Here is a 13,249-nt window from a genome sequence, read left to right on the forward strand (position 1 = left end):
GTTGATTGAAAAATATTTTCTTGATGTAAGGTAAACTATCTATATGATATGAAACATGCTATACATAATTTTTCAAATATGTTACCTTTAATGCATAAGACTACATATGTGAATGCATGAGCCTACTTATTATATGATATCTAGATGTGATATCTCAATTTTAATTTTGTTTATATTAAAGCTCTTGGGAGACTCCACCTAGATTTACCTAACCTAGACTCGATCTAAGGAAAATATCTTAAGACTTCTAATAAAAGTAAGACTTACAACGCCCTAAGTCTATAGATGCAACCTTTGAGTCTCCAACTTGTTGTTTGTTGAGAAAACTGAAGGGCTGAAACTACTCCGTACCTGTACAGGATATGCAGGAGGGTAGGCACCGGCATATGGAACACTTTGAGGAACTGGTGCAGGCAACTGTGGGTTTGCATAGTTGCCCCCATAACCTGCATAAGCCCCATATGAAGCCTACAACAAATCAGAAGAATGGATCAGCTCAAAAAAGACCTCATGAAGCACCTTTACAAAAACAATGAACAACGATGAATGATTGACCACAAAACATTTGGAGAAGTTACAAAGGGTGGCCAAACACAAGGCTTCTGCCTAATGGGTTTGGGAGGGTAGACGTACCTAACCTTACTCTACAAGTGGAGAGGTTGGTTCCAGGATTTGAAACTATGACCTCTTGGTCATAGGTTAAGTTACAAAACCATTAAATAATGAATTAAAAACAAACACCTAAAAATCAATGTATGTGCATTATGTGAGATAATAGTACCCAAATGCAATAAAATACAGATATGACATTTCAGCACATAAAAAACAGTCAGAACTTAACGTATATGAAACACATTCAAGACTTGATATACATGAAGATAATGATACATGAAGCACCAAAGTATACAAAACAGTTCTCAACAGAAAGTTATAAACAAACCCCGATCAGGCAGGACACTAACACATAAGAGAAAAAGAAAATCTACCTGCTGGGTGTAGCCAGCAGTCCATTGTTGTCCTTGTGCTTGAGTCGCCGGAGGCCAAGCTTGAGGTTGAACTCCATAATTAGTCCACTGATTCTGGGCAGTTGGATATGTACCAACCACAGGTTGTGCGGGTGATGGAACAGAATAAGTTCTTGCTACTTTTGTTTTATCTGAAGTTAATAGATCATCTGCATGACGTTTTCTCAACTCTGACATGCTCCTATGTGGAAAGAACAGTTTGGCATGCCTATTCTCACTCTTCTTGATAGACTGAACATCTCCAAAGAGATTTAAAAACTGAAAAATGAACAGAAAGCTCATATGAATTGTGAAATTGACAGTACTTGATCTCAAATCCAACTGCAAAGTACTCAGATAATTATAGGTGATAGTTGGCTTGTTGCATATAAGCTTTGATATTTGGTTAATGGTGAGTGGTGTGAAGAGTGTGTGTGGAAGTGTCCCAAGTATCTTATGCAATAACCAAGACTTATCGCACGTGTGAGTGGGATCAATGACATGGATCAATGAACCTATTAGACTTTTGAAAAGCGATTACAGCAGGGTCATTTTCAACACAATTATAATAAACAATAAAAGAAGAAAAGTTAGAAATTATTTTCTTCCTCAATAAAAAACGGAAATTTTAAGTTCTCAGAAGAATTTACCTCCAGATAAATGCTTGAAAGTTCCTCACGCTCGGCCGCACTTGCTACATTAGGGCTCTCAGCATTGGGCATTATGAATTTGACAACCAACGAGTCTAGAAAGTCAATATCAACTTGTTTTGGCCAGGGTTGAATAGCCTCAAAATGCAATAAAGCCTAAAAGTAACATGGAATTAAAGAATTTCGTAAGATATGAAGAACACTTGAAAATATATAAAAGAGGAGAATCTCAACTGCTGCACAATAAAAGTGAATTTAGTGTCCCATGGAAAGCAAAAGTGAGGACATACCTCAATAAGTGGCTTTGACGTCAAAACATTCTCAAGCCCTTCAACTAGAATCTGCCTTGCCTTTTCTGCATTACCAGAAGCCTGATGACAAAATGAGACAAAAGGATGTCAAGAACCAAACATGAAAATTTCCATTGAATCAAGCTATAATTAATTTGGATCCTTTACTTACCATAAATAATAAGCACACAAAATCATTATCATGCAACATAATGCAGATAGGTTAACCAAAAAAAGTAGCTAATAATAATTAAAGGAAGCAATGAACTATTAGTTGTTCACCTTCCAAAACAAAGGAAATAAATTATTTAAAAATCCACAACATATTAATGTAACAACGCCAAAGAGAACTAAGAATGCATATTTGGCATATGAGAAGCCTTAAATATCAAATCAGGAATATTTGCATCCAAATATATTCCGAGACCTACCAGATAAACAAACAAGAACTAAGAGTGTATATATGGCCTATGAGAAGCCTTAAATAACAAATCAGGAATATTTGCATACAAATATATTGCGATACCTACCAGAAAAACAAATCGAGAATACTGAGCAAACAACAATGGCAATGTTTGTGAATGTTCTTTTCCTTTCTCAATGGCAATGGCCTGTTCATATAGGGAGAAGGCATCCTCCAACTTTCCCTGCAACAAGTAATCGAAAAGTTGTAAATATACTCAAATTACCCCAGAAAGTACAACATAAAAAACATTTCTAAGTCAACATACCAGTCGATATTCCATATTAGCATGTCTGATTATTGCTTCAAGAAGACCAGGAGAAATTTCATCATGCACAAGTTGATAGGCAGCTCTAGCACCAGTTATATCTTCATTCTCTTCCTTGAATCGAGCACTAAAGAGATGTATCTCAGGTTGTCTCTGCATTATTACAAACAACAATATAAATAAATGCATAAAAATTGAGTATTTTGCCTCTGCCACAAGAAACGTGAATTATAATTGCAATCTGCAGAATTTGAAAGCATGCTAGTTGTGTTAATCAACAATAAAGAATTACTCAAACATTCCATTATCTAAACCAAGGGAAAGGACCTACAAATAGAACACATGGCCTCCCTTACTGACAAGGCAGAAAAAGCTTGTCAGAGACATAAAGAATTAAAAACACTGGGCATTCAAGTATGACCCAACAGATTGAGCTTTTGAAAAATAGATATTTGAAGTAGTATGATCAAACCCGATGGATATACATATAACCCCTCCTTTTCAGGACATGATGCAGCCACAATCTATTTCCTTGTCAGTGTTGCAAATTCATAAATGTCACTCATAGAAATGTGTGGAGAATTCTAAAAAGACGAATGCATAGACATTCACTACTGAAAGCCCATATTCAGAATTCTGAAACATGAATAAGAGCCCAAATTTGATTGAATAATATATACACATTTCAGCATATCACTGTGCAAGTATGAGTTTCATGATAATAAAAGTCACTACCAACCACTTAACTTAAGAAGTAAAACCAACATAACCAACCGAAGCTATGTACTGGAATCCATTAGAGACATTACTCCTTCATTTCAAAGCTTAATAACTCATGGATCAATTAAGATTAAATACAACAAACGATTGCCAACTCCACAGCAATTCAAAGCTACACAAACCATACATTGATATTAAGAAAAGAAATTACCTTGACAAAGACATGGGTTGCCCGGGCAAGAACATTATTTGCAAGATCCATACTTTTATTGGCCTCCATACACAAAACATAGCGTATCCAGTACTCGGGATAATTGGCACATGCAATGACACATCTCTCATACAACTTGACAATCTAATTAACACAACAAAAAATGAATATTGTAAAAATTGTACCGAATGATATATCCATATAAAATCAATAGTATAAAATAAAAAATAAAAAGCATTAAGAAGTACTCCTTAGCAGGACAGAGAGGCCCCTCAAATATGAAAGGAGGGACCTTCCTTGTCTGAAACAGATGATAAGGAAGACTAGAAGACACCTGCATGCATAACATTCACACTTTAAAAGGAATAACTTTTGCAAATTACAAACACATGATGAACCTAGAATGCCCACTGACAAATTAGGGTTTGAAGTACTTAGCCTCAAGAAACCAAATTGAAGGTTGATGCTTTAGTCTCAGTTCAATTTCCCGATTTAAAAGTTGCCTCATCCAACGTATTAGCCAATAAAACATAACATACAGCAGATATTACTTAATGTAAGTCAATTTATATAAGTAAAAATTTGGAATAAAACACACGCTTAAAATAAAACAACCCAGTTACCTTGCTTAAGTCGCCTTCCCTTTCTATAAAATCCAAATAATTATGCCAATTCTCAAGCTCTCCAACATTAAGGGACCGTACATGAAAGTAGGGCCTCCGGATAGCTGCTTCAAAACCAATGATCTTAGAATCGAACTCCTTAGCTTTCTTATACATCTCTTCTCTAATTACAATATACTTCTCCAACTCTTCTGCTTCTGTTAAGCCAGCACTTACAGGTTTAGGAGAACTCTCTGCACCATCAGGACGGACTTCGCCCTCAATAGTCTGGCCAGCTGTCTCTGAGGCAGCACCCACCACCGCAGAAGCCTCATCAGCAATCCGTAATTCTGATAATGGTCGATTTCCGGCTAACTCCTTGAAGCTGCAACACCATTTTCACCAACTAATATTACAAAACGAAAACAGAAAACAAAAGGTGGGGCGGGAGAATATGTGCAAAATAACATCAAAACACTTATTATGTAATTTAAAAATAAATAACGGTGAGGGATAATAATGCTAAAACAAGTATCACCTGCTTAAATAACGATCCAATTGCTGATTAGGATTCTCTAATATCCTGGTGTAGATCAGGGCAAGGCGACCCCAGTCTTGCTGCATGTACTCGTATTCAATGTATTTATCCCAAAGAGGAAAAGAAAGATAATCTGTTCCAACATAAGCTAATCCTCTTTCAAAAAGCCTGAAACATATGAATATGCAGTTCTGGTTAATAAGTGAGTTCAAGTATCTCTTTACTTATGAATATCCATATGGGAGACAGCAGCACTAGTGTTCAAGGGAACAAACAAATCACTCTAACATCATATACCTTCCTGCAAAAAATCATACTATGTCCGAGAAATGGAGCAGTCATAGAGATCATCTTAGCCATTAACCAGATGAGATCTTCCCAGCAGCAATTTGCAAATTGATGCACCTCAGAGTGTCAAAGTTAAATACAGATACTATTCCAAAAATAAACTACCATATCTATGTGCTATGAAATCAAGTTGAAAAGTGAAATGGGTAGATAGCCCTAAAATTTTCAAAAATATGCAATCCCATCAAAGCTTTTCCACCATAAAAGGGAGATATCACGGTTGCATGTATTCTGAAATATGGTTAGATAGCAGGCTAGAAACACCAGAGCGTAGTTAATGGAATATCAGATCAAAACCTCCCATTGCAAAAAGAAAAAAGGATAACAAATAACTAATCATCCATTACCTACGAACTGTTTCCGGATCCCCATAAGTGCTTATAGCAAATATGCAATAATGCAACCACATGTCCACTGAATATGTAACACCTTGAACAGCACGCTCATAAACTTCAACAACTTTATCAACGGAGCCAACACGTGCCTCATGGTCAGCATATTTCTTCCAATAACCATAGCACAAAGGAAATTCTTCTAGAAAAGCATCATAAACTCTTCTAATCTTCAAAATGTTGTCCTTCAGTGGAGAAATTATAAAGGAATGAGTTCCACAAATTTCAGAAAAGGCATGGACAACAAGAGAGATAAATTGCGAAACATTAAGTTGCCAATTTAAAATTAAATTCCAGGAACATTGACCATCCATGGAATGTGACAGACAAAGAAGATTAAAATGCCTTTGCACACCACACATAATATCAATATAGCATGCATACATTAAACAAAACTTAAACCTTTATTTACAAGTCTTGACTATAATATTGCCAAATCCTGGTTGTTAACGAGTAAAAGGAGCAAAAAATATCTCAGACTTCTTAAAAGGGAAACACACGTTCGTCTGGCTGAAGCCAACTTGAATTGTAAAAAAGCATAAAAATAGTTTACCACCTAATAACCAGAGTCACGGTCATTACGTAAGTCCCACTAACAATCCAACCACCCAACTCTAACCCAAGTACCCAACAAAAATAAAAGCAATCTAATCTCTTGTATGCAATTGAACAAGACAACGCCTGAATGCCAATGAAACAAACATGTCCAAATTTCAATACAATGTTAAAGCCAAAATATATGAATTCTAACATACCCCAACATGTAACTCAAATCATAAAATGACGGTTAACATACCTCTGCAACCTTCTCTGTTTCTTCAATCAAAGCCGTCCAAGAAGTAAAATCTAATGAATTAGCTCTTACAATGTTCCACAGACGATCTTCTTCAGCAGACATGACAGCTGCTAACATTGAGGGAAAATGAACAGGGTCAAAACATAAATTGGGTTAGTTAGCAGCATGTTCTTTAAAATTGCAAACGGGTTACAAAACAATTATTATGAAAATCAGACTTATGTTATGGGCCTTTTAATCATACGTTTGAGTAATTTAATATTATTAATTTTATCATTTCTTCAATGACTTTTTCTTTATCTATAGCTTAATTTTATAGGTAATTTTTTCATCCACCATGCTTCTGCTATTTGCCCAAGAAGCTATCCACTGTACTGTAAGATGGATTTTGGACAGTCCATCACAAGTTGTCATCCGTTATTGACAACAGAGTTTTTCAACAAATTTAAATACCACTCAAGACAGACATATATAGGTAACAGAAAAAACATGCCATAACCATCTGCAAGCTGTTTTTCATCACCGGACCTACCAATATTCTCCACCGCATTCCCATTTTCATGTCCTGTAGCATTTTCCACTGCACCAACAACACTGCCATTCTCAGAAACTTGAACAGGGGTCTCTGTAGCTGCGTTTCCGAGCCTACCAGAGGCTTCATCAGTACCAATCGCACCAACAGCTTGCTTATTATCATCTGCTGCATTGAATTGTGCTTGTAGAACAGAATTAGGATCCCCAGCATATGCATTCCCATCACCAGCATTAGAATAACCAAACCCATACGTTGAATTTCCCTCGGCACCTTCTCCAGCTGAATCAGTAACGGTCTGACCTGCCTCCAAAACTGGGTTCATGACTGTGTCAGCATGTCCAGCTGAAGCATACACCTCAGCTGCAGATGCTTCAGCAACTACTGTTTCACTATCTCCCATACTTGGATTAAAAGATCTTTAAAAAATCTGAAAACACAAAAAAAAAAAAAACTCAACGAATAACCCAGCAGAATAGTCCATATGCTAATATTCCTCAACTTCAAATCCCTAGGAGTGCAAAGATCTCACAATATGAAATTACAGTCACAACAATTTAAGCTAGTAATACTTCTTCAAAATGCAAGACTCAACGAATAACGTAACCTAATAGATGCTAGTATTCTCTGATTCCCAACCAATGTAGAGTCAAATTCACCATCTCACAAAGTTCATCAATATGATACTAATAGTAATAACCCAAACATTCCACAAATTCAAAACCCTAGGAACGCACAAATATCACAATATAACGTCATAGTAACAATAATTTCAGCAACTTATCGAAAATGCAACACTCAAATGATAACCAAATCAAATAGTAATGAATTTAACATTCCTCAAATTCAAATCCCTACATTGCACAAATATCAGAATATAAAATCATAGTAACAACAACGTCAGCTCCTTCTTCGGAATGCAAACGAAATAGCAACATGCTCCGAACTCCTTAATTCCAAATCCCTAGTAATGCATGAATATCAAAGTAAAATTAATTTCATCTACTTCGTCGAAATGCAAAATCAACATCAACCTAGAATCTAATGCAGACATAATCAAATACAGCATTTGAAATTAAAGATTAAACAAATAGGCATAAATCCAAAGGGTTTCAGTTTGAAAAATGTAAACCCTAATCGAGAGTGGAACGTGCAGCGAAGAACCTGAACGGAGAGAATCGCCGTCGTTATGAAGGACTTGAATTTTTGGTAACGTGAGGGTGCGGCTTTTATATAGCGGAGCACTGGGTTACTGTTGCAGGTGCATGGAGGTTCATGCTGATGTTAGATCTTAAGCCGTTGGTGAAAGATAATGATGCAATCTGAACCGTTAGTTAGGATCGTGATTGATATATTTTGTAGAGTCAGCAATGGGCTTTTGTTTGTTAGACACGTGGAATTTTTCTCCTTAAACCTAATAGTTCATAAGTGTACACTAGTGAGTTACCCGTGCATTTGCACGAGCCGTAATTTTTGTCGCATGGTTAAGAATGTACATATTACATGTGCATTCACATGATTAAGAACATACATGTTATCTATAAATTCATATAGTTAAGAACAAACATGTGACTCATACATTTTAATTGTTTAAACACATATGTTACTCGTACGTTCACATTCTAAGAATACATATATTAATCGCACATTTGTATAGTTAAAACACACATGTTACCCGTACATTCGCATTATTAAGATCACATGTTTTACCCATATCACTTATGTAAGTCCAATTTTATAAAATGATTACATTTTTATCAATAAAAGTACTGAACTTCAATGAGTTAGAATATTTTTAAGGGAGTTAGAATATCAACATATTTTCATATTAATTGTAATATCATAACTCATTATATGACTAATTGAAAAGAGGAAGACAGTTTCGACCATATATTTGTAGCCTCATTATTAAGTTTTCGCAAATTAATTATTTACAGTTATGCAAATTTATATTCATAAAGATCATTGCTTAAAATTAGCGAATCATAAATAATTTAATCAAAATATAAATCAAATCAATTATACAATTTTAAACTTCCAAATAATATAGAAGAAAGTCATAACAATAAATGACAAAATGGCTTATCAAGATCCTTGATGATGAAAATAGATTCAACACTGAAACATGTTTTGGATCAGATCTAGAACTTTAATAAGTGTGGATAAACCCGAATGATAGTTGTAAGAACGAAAATATGTTCAAAATTATATCAGTTTTTTTTTTCTTTTAAGGCTTTTATCATTTGATTGGTAAAATATGAAATAAAATTATATCTATCAATGAACATCTCGGTAGATAATTCATGAATGATAATAAAAAAGTGAAATGACTATAAAATCATACCTCGTTTGGTGGTGATGGAAGAGATTAGATCTTTCTAGTCAAAATAAAAAAAAATGTAAAAGAAGTAGTTTGTGAGTTTCAAAAGAAGAGAAGATTAAGAAGTAAATTGAAATGAAATAAGAGTAGAGAAATGAAAGATTAATTTGATGAAAATCATATATCGTTTGATGATGGAAAAGATTAGATTAAGAAGATGTAATTTGTGAGTTTTCCAAGGAAGAGAAGATTAAGAAGTAAATTGAAATAAGAATAGAGAAAAAAAACTAAGAAGTAAATTGAAATGAAATAAGAGTAGAGAGATGAAAGATTAATTTGATGAAAATAGACTATTTTTTAGACAATCTATTCTCACATATATTTATATTAAGATAGTAGAAGAAAGATATAGTGTGTGAGAGTTCATTATAAGAATATGTGGGCATTTTGGAGGGGGGAAGTTAAGGAAATGGTGACATGTGTCAATGATGACATGTCAATGAGCTTAAGTTAAGGAGATGGTGACATGTGTCAACAAGGATATTAAGATAGTAGAATAAGGATATAGTGTGTGAGAGTTCATTATAAGAATATGTGGGCATTTTGGAGGGGGGAAATTAAGGAAATGGTGAGATGTGTCAATGATGACATGACAAGTAGCTTAAGTTAAGGAGATGGTGACATGTGTCAATAAGTAATTTTTTTGTTATAGATAATAGATAGATAGATTAATTTGATAATAGCTTTTTTGTTATATAGATTAATTTGATGAAAATAGACTATTCTTTGGACAATCTATTCTCACATATATTTATATCAAGATAATAGAAGAATGATATTGTGTGTGAGATTTCATTATAAGAATATGTGAGCATTTTGGAGGGGGGAAAGTTAAGAAAATGGTGACATGTGTCAATGCTTACATGGCAAATAGCTTAAGTTAAGGAGATGGTGACATGTGTCAATAAGGAGTTTTTTTCGTTATATAAATAATAGATAGAAGTGATAAACCCGACTCATATCTTTTTTTTGTACTATTAAAAGTATTATTTCCTTCTATAGATAATGAATTAAATTCTCTCGATGTATGTTATTACTCCTCCCAATAAGTTTCATTTCTCGAAGTTCATTTGAACTCTTGACATTTTAGTCTTTTGATGTTCTATATGAGGCTTAGGCCACTAAACTCATATTTTACATCGGTAGACATTGTGATGCAATCTAACCTACTACACATATATTATATCTTTATCCTCAGGTTTTTGATCCGCCATTTTACATCGGTTGCTTGACATCAACCAACACTATGTACATTTAGACTAATTGCTTCATGTGCTATCTCAAAATTTAGGGTTGGTCAACCCTATCTAATTTTTTATAGTATATTAAATAAGTTATGCTTATTGGATATAATATCATCTTATATTATATGTATTTTTCATGTATTACTTGTTAAAAAATATGAAATAATATTGATAACAATGTCATTTATGATTATTGTGGATTGTAGCTTAAATGGTAGTGTACCCAACATTAAAAGTTGAAGAGGGTCTCAAATGACCAAAATAAACACTAATGTTTACTATGATGTAGGTTCTAGTAACTTTAATGTTTATAGAGCCTTAGCCTTAGAAGAGTATGATATACATATATTGTTTTCTTTTGATATATTCAATGGTGTTTTTGTATCGCATAGGGGAAGTAATTTATTTCTTTTAGGGTGTATGATTGTCTATCCAAGAAGTGTCAATATCAGGAATCAACTTTTCGATTTTTTGTTATATGTGAGAATACACTGGATATATATAATTTTTTGGTATTACCAAGGGTATCTCTTTACCTTTTGGGTAAAGAACTAATTCATTTTATGGTACGTGGTTGTCTCTCTTAACAAATATCGCTCACAGAAATCGAAAAATTGATCTTATGGTCATCCTGGAAATCTAGTAGGACCTTACACTACTAGACCAACATCTTATTAATGATGTATATATAATTTGGAATGTAACTATCTTTATCTATGTAAAAGATAGATTAAAAAACCTCAGTTTTGACAAAGAAATGAAGATCCATCTAGCCATGGATTAAAAACCTCATTGAAGAAAATATTTAAGCTTAATTAGTGACACACTAATAAGTTAATAAGTTGACATAGAACTCATGTTAAGGATATGATGTTTCATTAAAAAACGACGACTTAGAAGTAACAATTCAATAAAATATATTACTACAAATTATTTAGGTCAAATGTTTAAGTCATGGAGGCTTCTTTAGGGAATAAAATGATAAATATGGATTTAAATTTGATGACACACAATAAACTTAGAGGGAAAATATGACATGTCAAGATCGTCTATTATATACACACATCAAGTCATAAGATAATGATGATAGACTTAAGGAGTAACATAATAAGGAGGTTGAGAATTTAATCTCACCTACCACAAAATATTATTATACTAACATTTGTATATATATATATATATATAAGTTCCAATAGTCCTTCATGTTTCATTTCCATTTCTAACCTTTCATCTTTAATTCCTACACATGTTTATTTTTAAGAACGAAACACCTTTAATAATGTTAGATTTCAATATTTTTCTTTCTACCCAACTTTTACATCTCATGTTTATTATGAATATTAATAAGGGGCATAAAGATTTCAAAAGGAGAAAGGTGTAATGGTCCAACATATACTTTGATCACACCTTTTAAGAGCACTTCTCATAACTTAATAACCAAGAAAATATAAATTGCAGTTCAATTACATTCTACATTATATAGTGCAACTTTTAGAGAATAGAGTAAAGTGATATTCAATTAGAAAAAGAATTCATTTTTAAGTTTATTCAATTTGTTTTCCATAACCAAAGGTATCGTAAAATATTATAGGTAAGGAATTAATACATTCTAGAATGTGTGATTGCATTCTAATAAATATCGTTTTCAGGAATCAAATTCGTAATCATTTTTTTTTGTGTGGATCTAGTGTTACGATACTAAACCAATATTTTTTTTTTGGGTATTTGAGTCATAATTTAAATGATCACGTGCACAAGCACAACAACAATTATATGATGTCATTTTGACAATTGAAAATAACTTAGAGTATATACTATATAGTATATACTGAATTAATACCCAATGATTTTTTTTTTTACTTTTTGCCTTCACTTTTTTTCCTGTTTTTTTTGTTGCCTTCTAAAAGGCACACATTGATTTGAGAGAGGATATGCATGGCAACTGGAAAGTAAAGCAGTAACTATATATATATATATATTTTTTTTATTTTCACCCTTAGCTAATAATCATTAATAAAAAATACCGTTTTAAATTAACATGGAAAATATGATAAGTCAGTAGAATTTATTTAGGTGTAAAAAGTGGGGTTGCAACAATATATGGTTCTACCATAACCCAACATTCATCAAACTATATTTTTTATTGATGAGATTCATTGAATTAGTTGGATAATATGTGGGGGAATCAATCATGATTAGTTTGATTTATGGATTTGATTTTGATCGGAATCAAACTTACTTGTAGAGTAGATCACAAATAATAATACTATATAATTTTATTAATATTAAACATACTTATTACATTAAATACAAAACATAATTCTAATGTCCATTTAGTTATTCTTCGATTCCAAAGATAAAATGACATTTTTCACACAATCATATTTTTCTTCCTAAAAACCCACCCAAAATCAACCTACTTAATACAGGATACACATATGTTGTCCACATTTTGTGTCACTCCGTCTATCATGAGTTTGTGATTGGTCAGAAAAAATATATTTAAGTTCAAACTTAATTATTAAATATTTTCTGACCAACGTTAAACGCATAACTCATGGAGTAACACAAAATCTGGGAAGCAGATGTGCTCCCTTGGAAACATGGTAAAAAGGTATATGATAAAAGAGGTGATAAGATTAATATTTACCAAAATACCAGCATCAAAAGAAAGGTCTCTCTCAATAAAAAGAAAAGTTTCTCATCTCATTACTCATATAGTGGGGACAAATAAATATCACACACCACCCATTTAACTTTTGTCCCACACTTCACTTTTTCTCCATTCATACCACAAATCATATTCACACC

General features: G+C 33.0%; 1 protein-coding gene across 1 annotated transcript; it reads right to left on the reverse strand.

Moving 5' to 3' along the window:
• LOC109356196 (pre-mRNA-processing factor 39-like) lies at positions 280–8,086 on the reverse strand. Its single transcript, XM_019599531.1, has 13 exons — positions 7,979–8,086; positions 6,776–7,244; positions 6,283–6,389; positions 5,442–5,671; positions 4,747–4,914; positions 4,230–4,593; positions 3,607–3,750; positions 2,676–2,828; positions 2,475–2,591; positions 1,945–2,025; positions 1,655–1,810; positions 987–1,283; positions 280–468 (listed from the first exon to the last, which is right to left on the reverse strand). The coding sequence occupies exons 2-13, from the start codon at positions 7,215–7,217 to the stop codon at positions 280–282; spliced, it is 2,448 nt and encodes an 815-aa protein (XP_019455076.1). The 5' UTR covers positions 7,218–7,244; positions 7,979–8,086.

This window comes from Lupinus angustifolius, chromosome LG09 (assembly GCF_001865875.1).
Source record: "Lupinus angustifolius cultivar Tanjil chromosome LG09, LupAngTanjil_v1.0, whole genome shotgun sequence".
In the NCBI taxonomy this organism is placed as follows: domain Eukaryota; kingdom Viridiplantae; phylum Streptophyta; class Magnoliopsida; order Fabales; family Fabaceae; genus Lupinus; species Lupinus angustifolius.

Bases quoted from the DNA above. Each gene is read 5' to 3' on its own strand.
- LOC109356196 (XM_019599531.1), bottom strand. From the start codon at position 7,217: ATGGGAGATAGTGAAACAGTAGTTGCTGAAGCATCTGCAGCTGAGGTG. The intron at 1,284-1,654 runs GTAAATTCTTCT...TTCATTTTTCAG, and splicing joins TTTCAAGCATTTATCTGGAG to TTTTTAAATCTCTTTGGAGA. The intron at 469-986 runs GTAGATTTTCTT...GATTTGTTGTAG, and splicing joins CTGCTGGCTACACCCAGCAG to GCTTCATATGGGGCTTATGC.